Source organism: Brachyhypopomus gauderio, chromosome 9 (assembly GCF_052324685.1).
Source record: "Brachyhypopomus gauderio isolate BG-103 chromosome 9, BGAUD_0.2, whole genome shotgun sequence".
Classification (NCBI taxonomy): domain Eukaryota; kingdom Metazoa; phylum Chordata; class Actinopteri; order Gymnotiformes; family Hypopomidae; genus Brachyhypopomus; species Brachyhypopomus gauderio.
In genome coordinates this window covers 581,241-596,240 of record NC_135219.1, presented here as the reverse complement: position 1 = coordinate 596,240, position 15,000 = coordinate 581,241, and the positions used below count along the sequence as shown (strand labels likewise).

The 15,000-nt window shown below is 48.6% G+C and overlaps 1 protein-coding gene across 7 annotated transcripts in view; it reads left to right on the top strand.

The window, feature by feature from the left end:
* The first annotated feature begins 1,976 nt into the window (after positions 1–1,976).
* The window catches only part of nek1 (NIMA-related kinase 1), a 20,013-nt gene continuing 6,989 nt past the window's right edge, over positions 1,977–15,000 (top strand). Inside the window, exons 1-29 of one of the 7 annotated variants that reach the window (XM_077016344.1) lie at positions 1,977–2,060; positions 3,211–3,353; positions 3,544–3,640; positions 4,506–4,603; positions 4,806–4,889; positions 4,975–5,042; positions 5,144–5,230; positions 7,052–7,106; positions 7,757–7,957; positions 8,292–8,364; positions 8,475–8,650; positions 8,841–8,906; positions 9,911–9,967; positions 10,114–10,161; positions 10,266–10,346; positions 10,502–10,653; positions 10,805–10,903; positions 11,012–11,114; positions 11,215–11,301; positions 11,998–12,081; positions 12,265–12,342; positions 12,457–12,552; positions 12,662–12,850; positions 12,946–13,011; positions 13,269–13,491; positions 13,652–13,777; positions 14,258–14,428; positions 14,516–14,878; positions 14,990–15,000. The exon at positions 14,990–15,000 is cut by the window's right edge and continues 89 nt beyond it. In XM_077016344.1, coding sequence (XP_076872459.1) covers positions 3,237–3,353; positions 3,544–3,640; positions 4,506–4,603; positions 4,806–4,889; positions 4,975–5,042; positions 5,144–5,230; positions 7,052–7,106; positions 7,757–7,957; positions 8,292–8,364; positions 8,475–8,650; positions 8,841–8,906; positions 9,911–9,967; positions 10,114–10,161; positions 10,266–10,346; positions 10,502–10,653; positions 10,805–10,903; positions 11,012–11,114; positions 11,215–11,301; positions 11,998–12,081; positions 12,265–12,342; positions 12,457–12,552; positions 12,662–12,850; positions 12,946–13,011; positions 13,269–13,491; positions 13,652–13,777; positions 14,258–14,428; positions 14,516–14,878; positions 14,990–15,000 — 3,156 coding nt within the window. In that variant the 5' untranslated portion in view covers positions 1,977–2,060; positions 3,211–3,236. Of the gene's footprint in view, positions 2,061–3,182; positions 3,354–3,543; positions 3,641–4,505; positions 4,604–4,805; positions 4,890–4,974; positions 5,043–5,143; positions 5,231–7,051; positions 7,107–7,756; positions 7,958–8,291; positions 8,365–8,474; positions 8,651–8,840; positions 8,907–9,910; positions 9,968–10,110; positions 10,162–10,265; positions 10,347–10,501; positions 10,654–10,804; positions 10,904–11,011; positions 11,115–11,214; positions 11,302–11,997; positions 12,082–12,264; positions 12,343–12,456; positions 12,553–12,661; positions 12,851–12,945; positions 13,012–13,268; positions 13,492–13,651; positions 13,778–14,257; positions 14,429–14,515; positions 14,879–14,989 lie in introns of all 7 variants that reach the window. The other 6 variants (XM_077016342.1, XM_077016343.1, XM_077016346.1 and 3 more) reach the window with 6 other exon arrangements.

Sequence of the window (15,000 nt, the reverse complement as noted above, 5' to 3'; positions counted from 1 at the left end):
CATGTTATCAACCCCTTTTAATGTACAGTATAGGCTTACAAATTCATGTTTAACTGAATAAACCGTTGAACACGAGTAGCCTACATTTTATTGAGCATGTTTTTTTTTCTTCAAGTATCAAAGTAGAACAGCTTTCTCAAGCAGTCATTGATGCATTTTGGAAACAGGAGATAAGCCCCTGGTCTAATGCACCCTCTGTATTAAGAAACCCTATCTCAAAAACTGACTTTTAGTCATTACTTGGGTAGCACGCATATGAGCCATTTAAATATAGATTAATCTAGATTAATCTAGATTAATTTCAAGATTTCAGTGAGTTTAATCTAGATTAAAAAAAATTAATCTATGCCCACCCCTAATATATATATATATATATATATATATATATATATATATATATATATATATATATATATATATATATATGAATGTAAAATTAATACTATGTTTACTTAGTAAACAGAAAAAGAAAAATATTATTCATGTTAGGAAAAAGCTAACCTCCCCCCTGTTTAATGGGACTGGCAACATAAACATGTGAACAGGATACACATCTGAGATTGGTTGAATAATTCTGTATCCTCAGATAAGAGTAAGATTATCTGAGAGTTCAGAGTTGTCAACACTGTGCAGGCAGCAAAAGTAGTGACTCCTTTCTCTTCAGTCAGAATTAAACTACTTCCACAGAGGTTGGGTCCTCCTCTCCTCTCACAGGGAGGCATGTAAAACTCCTAGTGATATAAAAATGACCTTTGAGGTAGGGAAACTGAACCAAGTGGGGTACAGGTGAATTGATTGCTGGAAACAGTGGTAAGTGAATGTATGGGTCTCTCGCCTTCATAACTGCATGTTTGTATAATTGATTAGTAGTATAATACATAGTTTGGTTTGCTTTTTTCAGTTTTCTCACAGTCTTTCTAGCGTGTCACCCTTGATAAAATCGCACTTTATCCTGTACCCTGTTCTTTTGATATTATTTACAAAGAAAACTTGAATCACTTTTTTGTTTTCTTGTTTGCTTTTTACTATCGCATCATATTTAGTATTCAAAACAGGTTCAAACACTTTGAAGTGTCCTATTTCTGTTAAGTGACCCCCTTTTAAGCAGCGACACAAAAGCCTGCATAAAACAATTAATACGATAAACCGTGCAATGTATTAGTATCGATCAATCATTCAAAACCGCAGCATCTCACAACCTCCGCGTACCAGCCGGCGACGGTTGCTAGGGAGAGATTTCCATCTAAACATCGACGGCTGAACATTAATGGGCTTAGTGTTAAATAGACAAGCCGACGAACCAATCACAGCACACGTCTCTAGCGCTCGACCAATGAAATATTTGCATTTTGTGACGACACCACAGCCCCGGTCTCGCATGGACAGAGTTGCCAGGTTCGCGGTTTTTACGCCAAATTGGGCTTGTTTGAAAATCCAGATGCTGGTGAAAATTCTGGGGTGGCGTGGTGCGTTTTTTGGGGCTACTATTTAGTTGGGCTACTAAATTATCGCGGGAGTTTCAAGTCAAACGTGTACAAGTCAACACTAAGAACCAGGAGAACATAACGACATAAGGGAGGACAGTGTGTGTGTGTGTGTGTGTGTGTGTGTGTGTGTGTGTGTGTGTGTGTGTGTGTGTGTGTGAGAGAGAGAGAGAGAGAGAGAGAAAGAGAGAAAGAGAATGTGAAGAGAAAACAGCAAGCAAGAAATTATTAAGCAAAAGTTCCTTTCTTTTTGCTAATTATGTTACTATTAAATGTTCTTGACTGGGATATAAAACTGATATAAATAACTAATAAAACACTAATGTTAAAATATTATTAATGACTAATATAAATTGCAATACTAATAAATCCCTCATAAACAAAATACTAAGTCATAGTTTTGCCATTTGGTTTAAAATCTGTGACAGTTTGGGCTAGTTTAAGCTTCTGAAGGCGGGTTTTACACTGACTTTGGGCTGGATATTTTTGTAGGACCTGGCAACCCTGTCTATGGGAAGGAGGTTACAATTTCAGGCTCGCGAGTTGATGCCGCCTCAGCTCGTCCGCGCCAGGGAGGTGAGTTAGGAAACTGGCCAAATGTTTAATTATCTTCTTATTTTACTGATTTATACTTAACCAGAGCAGTTGTGTGGACCGTGCGTTTATTGTTTGACGTGAACACACTTGAACAGAAATTGTGATAAGCAGCCATTTTAATGTGACAGGCTAGCTAACGCTAGCTAGTTAACGGGTTCCGTGTGTGCTCTGTTGCCAAGTTACAGTGCCGTTAACATGGTAACGGTTAGCATGGTTACGGTTAGCATGGCAGGCTAGTTCAGCGGCTAACGGAGGGACGTTGTTAGGAATGGCGCTCGTTATTCCACAGGCCTGGCGAGGCTGTCGGTGTGAGACCTTCTCCCCGTCTGTCCAGTACGATGCTGCTGTGCTGTGGTGTTTATCTAAACTAGCATAGTGGGCTGTTGCTAGTCGGCTAAGAGGCGCCCCTCCCTCACATTTATCTCATCTGTGTTAGTTAAATGTGTCTGTCCATGTGTTGAACACACACATGCGCCACCACTGTGCGCTCCTATTCCCCTCACACAGCCTTGTGCTATGTGGTCGCCAGATTATTTAATTTAAACACGCTTTATGACCATTTATTGGAGTAGAATTACTACTTTCATGGGCCTGCCCGGTTGGTACTTGGGTAAGGCTCATACCCGGTCTCTATCTCTCTTATTCCCACCCTCTCTCCCTCCCTCCCTACTGTTTCTCCTCCCCTAGCTTTCTGGGTAAGAGTTCTAGTCCTTCCAGACACGTAGATTTTTGGCACATCCATGTTCACATTGGTGTCGGAAATGTCTGGCAGCTTCGGGCTGTGGCCAAACCAGCTGGATAATGTAATGAGCTGACCCAGCATGCGTACGGGTTCTGCTGGGCGTCTATTTTTAACAACAGCCTGTGCTTCTCTGCAGGTCTCTTCTCTGGAGCTCTTAATAAATAATAAACCCAATTAGAAATCATGTTAAAGGACGTTTTGAATGTTCACAGACAGAATCCTGCACCAGTCCATCCATCAGACATTACAACCCTATGGTTAATGACCGACACAGAAATGACGAAATACTCACAAGTAAAACAATCAGACGTGTGGCCTTTCTTTTCCATGTGACCTTTTGACTCTGTTCACCACTGAATATTGATTTTGGGAGCAATCTTTTGGCAGCCGCAGCATGAGGGATCGAGTCAGACATGGATAAATTTGAGAAGGTGAGGAAGATTGGAGAGGGCTCTTTCGGAAAAGCCATCTTGGTCCGGTCCAGGGAAGACAGCCGGCAGTATGTCATCAAGGAGATCGGCATCTCGAGGGTAAGCGTTTGACCCTCCCTGCAGAACTTTGGAGATACTGAGATGGTCATTTTAGATCAAATGAGTAATCGACACATGTATGTATTTTGTATGCTGGGTAGTTTTGCAGTGTCTGTTAGTTTATGCTGGTTTGCAGCCAAGTTGCCTGCACAAGGCGTTCACTGTGTGGTTTGTCTCTCACACACTGCAGATGTCTAATAAAGAGAGACAGGAGTCACGCAAAGAAGTGGCAGTCCTGGCTAACATGAGCCACCCCAACATTGTGCAGTACAAGGAGTCTTTTGAAGGTAACGTCCTCTACTTCCTGTTCAGGGACACTGTTCCACACTCGGATTTGTGATAGTCTTAAAACAGACATAATGTCGACTACAAGGCAGTTTAATTGATTTATCCCAGCTGACTTTGACTTAGACTTCTGTCTCACCAGTTAAATTCAGGCTTTGAACGTAGATTTACAATACATCTAACTGCTTGGGTGATCAGTTCATATTTCAGTGTGTCTGGGGTCTCTAATTACTTTGTCAGATCATGGAATTTGCGTTGGTGTTTTGACAGAACAGGATTTTTCGATGAATATAGCAGCATGTGTACATTTGCATAAATGCTATGTGACTGGATCACATGTCTCCTAGGTACATACTCCTGAATGCTGAAAGGCTCAGGAGGATGTACTCAGGTACTGTGCCTGATTACACGGTAGCAGTCAGAAGCTAAATTTAACCTCTGCTGAAATCTCGTCATCTGTAATATCATTTGCAAATCATTACTCGTGTCGGCATGTCATTCCATGAAAAATGTAGAGAGGGGAAAGAAAAAAAAAAGACTCTTGCCTGAAGCTTTCACCGTCTGGATAGCACTTTGCTCAATAGTCAAATGAGTCCTGGCCGATGGAGGAAGCTACAAGCCATGGGATTCGGTTGTAGGGGTGGATCTGCAGGCCCGAGTTACCTCCTGCTCTTCATCAGAGTCTGGAGCGGTTCTGGGGGAGGGGGTGGGCGAGCAGGAGAGAGACAGCCACTCTCCCACTCCTGAGGCACCACGTGAATCTATCTACAAATGTCAAGGAGGTGCTTGAACTATGCTGTGAGACCATTATGTTAATTTTTCATTGAAGATGGTCTTGGCCCCGCCCCTTTTTTTGCCTCTCTGCAGAGAATGGTTGCTTGTATATAGTCATGGATTATTGTGAGGGAGGTGACCTGTTTAAGAAGATCAACAATCAGAAAGGAGTTCTGTTCCCCGAGGACCAGGTGAGTAGATGCCTCCAACGAGCTTCACAGTCATACCAGACACCATAACTGTAATGATTTATGCATTGAACTTCTATTAAACATTTAATTTGATGCTGCATAACTGGCAGAAATGAACACCTGGGGTAATTTATGCTCGCAACAACGTTGTGGTGAACGATTTCAGATGCGTTCATTTACTTGTCGTCTTGGTCTGCTCCAGATACTTGACTGGTTCGTGCAGATATGTCTGGCTCTAAAACACGTACACGACCGCAAGATCCTGCACAGAGACATTAAGTCACAGGTGTGTTGAGCGGTGTACTGTATCCAGACACTTCATCTATTTCTTTGTGCACAGGTTAATCGTCAATCTCCTCTTCCTGTTCTAGAATATTTTCCTGACCAAGGATGGTACGATACAGCTTGGGGACTTTGGGATTGCTCGGGTTTTAAACAGGTAAGCTGCGGTATTGTTTACCCTGTTTCAGTTTCCATCGTGTGATTGGATGGTTCATATGGACTGTAGTTGACGTGTTTGATGTGGTGTGTTTGGTGCAGCACAGTGGAGCTGGCCAGGACCTGCATCGGCACACCCTACTACCTTTCCCCAGAGATCTGCGAAAATAAACCATACAACAACAAAAGGTGATGCCAGGGGTGTGAGAGTGGGATGGATGGATGGATGGATGTCACCTTCTTGGGTGTGCATCAGTATGTGGTCCATTCTTAAAGCTAGCAGAGTCCTCACAGAGACTTGCTGAGTCAGCAGACTGACGGGACGCCTGAGTCAGACCCTCTCATGGGGTGGCTGCAAATCGATGGCGTGGAGCTTCAGAGGATTATCAGACGCGTCTGATCTCTCTAGTCCTCGACTCCACGTAGCCTGACGCGCCAGCTCAGACTGACGGGACGCCTGAGTCAGACCCTCTCATGGGGTGGCTGCAAATCGATGGCGTGGAGCTTCAGAGGATTATCAGACGCATCTGATCTCTCTAGTCCTCGACAACACGTCGCCTGACGCGCCAGCTCAGACTGACGGGACGCCTGAGTCAGACCCTCTCATGGGGTGGCTGCAAATCGATGGCGTGGAGCTTCAGAGGATTATCAGACGCATCTGATCTCTCTAGTCCTCGACTCCACGTCGCCTGACGCGCCAGCTCAGACTGACGGGACGCCTGAGTCAGACCCTCTCATGGGGTGGCTGCAAATCAATGGCGTGGAGCTTCAGAGGATTATCAGACGCGTCTGATCTCTTTAGTCCTCGACTCCACGTAGCCTGACGCGCCAGCTCAGACTGACGGGACGCCTGAGTCAGACCCTCTCATTGGGTGGCTGCAAATTGATGGCGTGGAGCTTCAGAGGATTATCAGATGCGTCTGATCTCTTTAGTCCTCGACTCCACGTAGCCTGACGCGCCAGCTCAGACTGACGGGACGCCTGAGTCAGACCCTCTCATGGGGTGGCTGCAAATCGATGGCGTGGAGCTTCAGAGGATTATCAGACGCGTCTGATCTCTCTAGTCCTCGACTCCACGTCGCCTGACGCGCCAGCTCAGACTGACGGGACGCCTGAGTCAGACCCTCTCATTGGGTGGCTGCAAATTGATGGCGTGGAGCTTCAGAGGATTATCAGACGCGTCTGATCTCTTTAGTCCTCGACTCCACGTAGCCTGACGCGCCAGCTCAGACTGACGGGACGCCTGAGTCAGACCCTCTCATGGGGTGGCTGCAAATCGATGGCGTGGAGCTTCAGAGGATTATCAGACGCGTCTGATCTCTTTAGTCCTCGACTCCACGTAGCCTGACGCGCCAGCTCAGACTGACGGGACGCCTGAGTCAGACCCTCTCATGGGGTGGCTGCAAATCGATGGCGTGGAGCTTCAGAGGATTATCAGACGCGTCTGATCTCTCTAGTCCTCGACTCCACGTCGCCTGACGCGCCAGCTCAGACTGACGGGACGCCTGAGTCAGACCCTCTCATTGGGTGGCTGCAAATTGATGGCGTGGAGCTTCAGAGGATTATCAGACGCGTCTGATCTCTTTAGTCCTCGACTCCACGTAGCCTGACGCGCCAGCTCAGACTGACGGGACGCCTGAGTCAGACCCTCTCATGGGGTGGCTGCAAATCGATGGCGTGGAGCTTCAGAGGATTATCAGACGCGTCTGATCTCTCTAGTCCTCGACTCCACGTAGCCTGACGCGCCAGCTCAGACTGTAGATTTTAAGTGTAGTTCTGCTTTCCTCTCATCCACTCCGTAAGCAAACGCCACAGATCATTGGTCAGTGTTGTCACAGGTCAGAAATGTTTTGGTGTTGCTAAACCTCCACAGACCGTTGTGCTGTCATACCGTGGTCTGTGTGGTTGTGCATATATATGTGTGCGTGTTAAATGTGCCCAGGATTTTAATTTTGTCTCTCTGTCCATCTCTTTCCCCTTCCTCTCTTCTGTCTTTCTTTTGTCTGCTAGTGATATTTGGGCGTTGGGGTGTGTCCTGTATGAAATGTGCACACTTAAGCATGCCGTAAGTACCACACAGACTGCAGGTTGGCTGTGTGTGTGAGTGTGTGTGAGTGTGTGTGAGTGTGTGTGTGTGTGAGTGTGTGTGTGTGTGGAGGAGTTGGGGGACTTCCAAATACAGTAAATTAAATCTTCTTTGTTGTCTCCCTTTTGGTCACTTTTCCCTATTCTGGTCCCCTTGTATACATTATCTTGACAACCTGGATAATTATTGATTGTCCAAAGAGAACATCAGTCCCCTCTTTCAATACTGTTGATTCGTATAATGACACTGGAGGATTCCCTTCAATACTGTTGACTCATGTAGTAACACTGGCAGAATCACTTCTAACCCCCTGCATGACAGTGGGAGCTGTCAGCTCATGTCTCGGGGCTGATTAAACGTCCTGATGTAGAGTGCCCAGAAATGAAACGGCAAGACCGATGAGACTGCAGAGTTGTGAGGGAACGCACCCGCTTTGATCTGCCGGATGGCTGAGCTGTTTTCTGTGATCCTGTGCTTCCGATGTTTGACACCGTTATGGGATCACTTAATCCCCGACTTGCATGATTGCTGTTTTTCCAGCCAATGTCTGTGATTGCACATTGATGGGTTCTGGTCTCTCTCCTCCACGCTTTGATGCCATCGCCCGGCGTTTACCCCTCATCTCTCAGTTTGAGGCGGGGAACATGAAGAACCTGGTTCTGAAGATCATCCGGGGCTCGTACCCGCCCGTGTCCCTGCACTACACCCAGGACCTGCGCGCTCTGCTGGGTCAGCTGTTCAGACGCAACCCTCGGGAGAGACCATCTGTCTCCGCCATACTGGACAAGCCCTTCCTCACACGCAGAATCCACAGATTCCTCTCTCCACAGGTTAGATCTGTGCACACACACAGGAACGCAGAATGGATCAGATGAATCTCTCGGCACCAGTTTCCCAGACTCCGCTTAACGTCGTGTGTAATCTGAAAAGAATTCATCATCAGTAGTAAAGTGTAGTCTCACGGTGCCCATTGCATTTTGGCAGGTTTGATAATCCTGTGTTTAGGGTACGATTCCTTCAGCAGCTGTTATTAACACACTAGTTTTAGTGTACAGGCCTGGAGTGCCCTAGACGTGCGCAGGTCCCAGGTGTCCCGTATGGTTTTCTGTGTAGTGCCCTAGATCCTGGCCACTTGACAAATGTTGCTGTGTGATGTGTTTTCAGCTCATCGCTCAGGAGTTCAGCCCGTCTCGTCTGCTCATTCAGCCCAAACTGCTTGAGGCTCAGGTTGTACCAGGTTAGCACACTTCTCCATGGCATACTTCGCCGAGGGCAGATCTTTTTGCGAGGAGTGAGTCGGCCTCTGCCACCGTCCAATCGGTGCCCTTCTGTCCTCTCTCTCTCCAGCAAAACGCCCCGCCCCTTGCCCCGCCCCCGTCAGCGCAGCCCAGAAGATCACCAAACCATCTGCCAAATACGGAGTGCCTTTAACGGTGGTGAAGAGGCCCGCCGACATCGGCAGGAAGGCGGCTGACGCGGCCAAGAAACCCGTGGAGAAGAAACCTGGAATCAAATTCAAGCAGGTGCTGGCGGACACAGACCGGACACAGTCTGGCCGTTCGGGAGTGCGTGTTTATTATAGCCAATGACGTTGGCCTGTAAAGTTTTCTCCAGCATCACGTGACTCCTCCCTTTTCATACCCATTCCCTGTTGACCATGAATCTGCCTGTGTGTGTGGCGCATCTCATCGCCCCCTGCTGTCGTGTGTTCAGGCTCCCCCTCCAGCAGCAGTTCAGAGGAGAGTGAGTCGGGTGGAGGAGGAGAGGAGGAAGCACGAGGTACACCAGAGAGCGCCCCCTCCTGGCAGCCCCCCGTACTAACACACCCAACCTCCTCTCCCTTCTACCCTTTAACCCCCTTCCAGCCTGCCCTGTCCCCGACCAGATCCCCTGTACGTGGGTGACTAGGCAGACTGTCGGAACGACGTGTCCACCAGTGCGTGGAATGTTGTCCCAAGCTCTAGACAGGTGTCTGTGCTCATGTAAATTCAAGCCACTTTAATCGGTTGAAGAAATACAGTCCACAAGAGTGCTACAGCTTCTGTGGAAACCTCAAACCCAGCTAAAGGAGCCTTACCATTACCTCTGTACTTCAAGGAACTTGGGAAACGTCATGTGTATAGTCGCTTGAAGAGAATGAAGAAAGATCATATTCAGAGTGCTTCTTTGGCTTTAGGCCATTTGACCTGTTACTGCAGCAGGAGGATTGAGGATGAGTTTGTAGGGATGGTAGCAACCGGGGCCCCTTTTCCCTTGACTACAAGAACCCCACTACAAGACGTTACCTGATGTCCTTCACTCTTAGCTTTAGCGCACTGCCTGCGGCATCTGGTTCCTCTCCTCAGATCCCTTTTGATCCTCTGTTGCTGTTATATAATGATCTGTCCAATGGGGATGCACCATTGTCTCTTCCTTCCTGTTTTGTGGTGTCCTCCTGCTTCCCTCCATGTGCGTTCTGGCCAATCAGAGGGCATCCCCGATCTCCTCCTACGTCCTAGCAGCTCTAACCCCCACACGTGCTTCACCTGTGCTTCGACATGTTGGAGGTGTTTGGTCTTGCATGCTGAACAGATTTAAACAGTACTTAAGCTGATGTATTACCTGTCTTGGCTTTATCTAAGCAGGATGGCTGTAAATTGGCAAAAAAACAGCTTTAGTCATCAGTGTTTGGTTTTTTTGCAGTAAAATTTCACAAAGTAAATGCTTTGTTGTGTGACCATGTCAATGCAGCAGTAAAGTCCTTCCTAATTGGGTGATTGTTCCTCTTGAAACTGTTGTGCCAGGAGGGTGTGAGGAAGAAACGTCTGGAGATGGAGAGGGAGAGGAAACAGAGAGAGCAGGTGGGCCTTCCTTCCCAGGGTGCATCTGGGGCGGGACGCTTTGACACGTCTGTCATCTACAACTTCCTCTCACACTTCGTTTTTGGTTTTAGTTTAAAGAAACGGCATCAGTATTTATTTATTTTTTGTTGTTGTTGTATTAGCAGATGTTCGTCCTGAAAGCTGCTCAGATGAAAAGATTTGAGAGGGAAAAGGTGAATTTCACATTTAAGTGTGGAACAATGCTTATTACTGTACTGAGACACAGCTGAGTAATATTATGTGGTGATAAATGTGAACTTTAATCTTTGCACCCCAGCTTAATCGGATCAATCGTGCACGGGAGCAGGGTTGGAGGCATGTTCTGAGCTCCAGTGGGGGTAGCAGCCCAGAGAGGAAGGTACAGAACTCTTCCTCCTCTTCATCATCTGGAGTAACTTGTTCAGTGAAGCAAGAGTGAAGAAAATGTGTACCTTAAAGTGTCTGGGGGCTTATTGGCACCAGTCAAGCTGCCATCTACTTACTCCTGTGTTTCATAAACCTCTGGCATGACAGTTTTATGGAGGTGGAGGCATTGGAGCCCCTCCCCCCCCTGCCCAAGGTCCCGCCCCTCTTGCCGCCCCAGCCCACATCCCGCCTCCTCTGCCAGGACCAACCCCTGCTCCTCACGAAGGAACCAGAGCCTCGGGGGACGGTTGTCCAGCGAGGTAAGACGAGTGAGATGAAGAGTTCACCGGGGCAGAATACATTAGGCACGAGTTTGACTTCTCAGACATTATGATGCGTTTGCACTTTCAGTATGTCTCTCGTTGAATTATTGACGTTTGTTTTTCAATGCATGGCGACGGGACACCCTAGAGTCCTGAACGGTCTCCCGCATCAGGACTCTGTCAAGAAGGGGACACGGAGGACAAGTCTTCAAAACGAGACGGCGTCCAAAAATGACTACGCCCACAGGTGTGGACCCGTCGTTTCGCGTCTCCTCCCACTAGTTACCATCCGTGTCATCGTGTCGACGCCGTTTTTTCGGCGAAACCGTCGTAACTCCGTTGCCCGTGGCGACAGGTTGCGGGCGCAGCTGGTGGTGGAGCGGTCCAAACAGGTGGAGGAATTCCTGCAGCGGAAGCGAGAAGCTCTGCTGAATAAAGTCCGCGCCGAAGGACAGCTGGTAAGGACTCTGTCTCAGTGACGGCGACGCCCTCCATGTCTGATTGTGCCGGATTCTGTGACTTCTGTAATGCTGCGCTGTTCGATCGAACGGCTAACAGGGCGCCCGGCAAAACCTGGCGGCCATCTTTGTGAGTCGGACAAACTCCTCGCGATGCAGGAGGCCCAGGGTCAACAAAGAGGAGGAGGTAGGAGGACGGATCTTGGCGAGCACTCCTCCTCAGCCCGTTTTGTTCATCTTCATCATCCTCACTCCTGGATATCCATCCCCCCTGCCCTTTTTTTTGTGTTGCACCATAACTGCTCACCAGCGCCCCCGTATGGTCACTCCCCTGCCCTTTGCACGTTGGCGTCGACGCTTTGGTTCCCACGCTGAAAAGCAACATCATTAACTTCGTTAACTTCACGTTATTTTGTTGGTGTGATTCCGATCCTCCGCCCTCAGTGGTGCAGAGCTGGAGGGATTGGCAGCATGGCCTGAGGAAGCCCCGCCCCTCCGCTTCCTGTTCATCGCATTGCCGTTTTGAGTCCCCTCGTGATGTTCACTATTTGTTCACCCTGTATTTATTTATTTATTTTCCAAATGTCCTGTAAATTTTTAACACATTATGTTTTGAAAGCCCTTTTTGCCACATTGTTGTATATGTACATGTTGTTTAACAGTAATGAATACTGTTTCTTTGCGCCCCCCCCCCCCCCCCATTTTGAAGACTGCATGCTTTTGAGATTGACATTTTCTAAATGAGCACATTATCGAGGCCATGCTGAACTTGGTGTTTGGCTGAATGTTTGGCGAGAGACGTCTTGTCTGTGTATTTTTGTGTGAGTGAACGTGGGCGAGATGTGGTGCGTTTGTGCTGATCTGACACATTTGTGATTTGCAGGAGTACCTGGCTCGGCTCAGGCAGATCAGACTGCAGAACTTTAATGAGCGTCAGCAGATAAAAGCTCGTCTCAGAGGAGAAAAGGTACACACACACACACGCGTGCATGTCAAACAACCTCTTTACACGCTTGTGTTGAATATGCTCCAATGAAGATGAATTGTAGTCGCCCTGCTCTCCGTAGCTCAGTCATCACAGAGCCGATACTTGTCGTATCTCTTTAGCGTCTCTGCTCTTGCTGTAACACCCTTGCTGTGTGATTTCCAGCAAAACGGCGAGTGCCCAGATAACCAGGAGTCCCACGAGGAGCAGGAACTCCGGAGGAAAAAGATCGAAGCTCTGAAGGTCAGATGGACACTCCAGCATTCCAGCGCGAGTCATTTTGGCGGGTTTTTCAGACTCCAGAGAGGCTGTGACTGCAGTTTTGACCGTAGCCGTGTGCGGACGTGTGTGTGACAGGCCCAGTCCAAGGCCCGGGCAGCCGTGCTGAAGGAACAGCTGGAGAAGAAGAGGCGTGAAGCGTATGAGCGAGAGAAGAAGGCCTGGGAGGACCATGTGTGTTTGACTCCTCCCCTCTATCCCAGAATGCTCTTTAATAGCCTTCTACGCTAAGACACTACACCTGTGAGGTAGAGCTTGTGTCTTGTGATGTCTTTTGAAATAGCTTGTGGCTCGAGGCGTGAAGGTCGCCGTCGGTCCTGCAGGCGGAGCTGCACCTGCCACTGCTCCTCCCCCTGCCCCGCCTCCTCAGCCCAGCCCTGCCCCGCAAGATGATGTCACGAAAGCCACGCCCTCCTCTAGACCCGCCACTCCGGCCATCTCCATGACGGCAGCGCTGAAAGACGTGGGCGCGGTTAGTGTGAATATCGAACAGGCTGCGTTTAGCTCGTTAATCCCTGTGGGCTGGAATATGCCCGGCGGTGACGGTATTGCTTGATTCTGTCACAGATTGCGTCTGGGCAAAATTCCCCAACAAAGGAAGCAACCCTAAATCCTGACACGGCAGCTGTTCAGGTAGGAAATGAAATCGACCCCAACCTTTGTAGCACACATTTAATAATAAAGTGACTAAATTATGAACTACATATTAATAGAATAATAATAATAAATGTATTAGTTGTTTTGTTCCACTTAATGTTATGTTGGCTACATCTGTGGTGACGTCCGTTCCCGTTCAAACGGCTTTGGTGTAAGTTCAGGAGATGTCAGAGATCTGTGGGCGTCTTCTGGTTCTGACACCACCTCAGGCTTCTCTCTGCTGATGCGTTCAGGGCGAGAGGAAGGAGATTCTACGCAGGCTGAACCAGAACCTGAAGACTCGGACGTCTGAGGAACGGAGTGACGGGGAGCCGCCGCCCACCCCTCAGACCAGCCAGCCAGTCACGGAGGAGAGCCCGCCCTCTGGAGCCGATAGACGCAGGTGGGAGGCCAGAGCTCCGCCCATACTGTCGGTAGCACAGCAGACTCTGGCGGACACCTGTAGCAGCACTGAAGGTACTGACCGAAATGTCCCAGCAGCTGACCATACAACAAATAACCACACAAACGCTAGAAACCTTCTTGTTCCTGACCTGTCTGTCTGCCTACCTGTCTCCCCCTCCAGGTTTGTTCCTAGCACACTTTTTCACTCTTTCCTTGTCTTGCCTCCTGCCAGTGTCTCAGACTCAGTCTCCAGAAGCGATTGCGCCCTCTGGTGGTGACAGAAAGAGGTGGCAAGCTGGAGAAACTCCACTGTCCGTGGCTCAGCAGACTCTAGAGGAGACCAGTCTCACCACAGCAGGTGTGGTCCTACCTGTATTACCATGACAGCACGCCCTGTGCCCCCACCCGCTCAGCGAGATACTGCACCTCACTAATGTTGGTTGGCCTTCCTGGTTTCTTCTTTAGCATCCCTGCTATGAGATGCTTAGTGAATATCGCTCCCAAATCTGCATGGAGCTTCTTGCAAGAACAGCATGTGTGCTAGAGGGGGAAGTTCAACTGATAACTTCAAGTTCAAAGACTCCTAACTGGGTTTACTGCTTGTATATAGCAGCTTAATTTGATTTTGTTGTTGTGCGTCCATGGAGTGTGGCGATGTGTCATGACAACACTGAGCCCTAAAGCAGCCGTGTAGCAACGACGCTTAAACGGAGGAACAAACCCCGCTGTGGCGGTAGATATCTGTCCGTGCGCCTCGTAGTGTGACGCGATGTCCGTGTGCCGCGATGTCCGTGTGCCGCGATGTCCGTGTGACCGTCATGCTGTCTCTGTGTTGCAGAACAGACAGCTGGTGAGGTCATTCCCATGGAGCCCTGGGAAGGGGAGGGGCTTAGGAAAGCATGGGGGCAGGCTCCAGTTTTGGAAGTTCTGAAAGTTCTAGAGGAGGCGGAGCTTCAGACAGTCACCCAGGCCCTGGGTAATGCCAGCATCTGTGACCACACACTCACCGGTAAGCTACTGATTTATTAAGCAATGGTCCCGGCTAGATGTACTGATTTACATTACAGTCATTTGTCTACTGCGATTGTCTCTGCAGAAAGCCTTAATCCTACAGTGGAGTCTTCAGATGAAACCGATTCATCAGCACTGGGCCCCTCCCCTCAGCCAAGCCAACCTGCCATTGGCCAGAACCCAGAAAACAGAACTGCCATTGGCCAGAACCCAGAAAACAGAACTGCCATTGGCCAGGAGCAAGAAACCCAAGGTGCCGCTGGCCAGAACCAAGAAAATCAAGATTTTATTGGCCAGAATCAGCCAGCTGCCATCGGCCAGGAACATGAAGCCCCATCTGATTTTGAAAAGACTGCGTCAGACGCTGTAGAGGACGGAAGTTCTGAGCATATAACGGGATCCACAGAGAAGACGCAGGACGGTGTACCTGTTGAGAAAGAGACTCGGGGTAACTACTGATCACACACACACTTGATGGAGAACATTTTGGTAGCTTGCAAAATAGAGAACATGTTCCCCTTGTAATAGTTAGCTTGTTTGTGGTGGTGTGTGTGAGCAGATGAGGTTGAG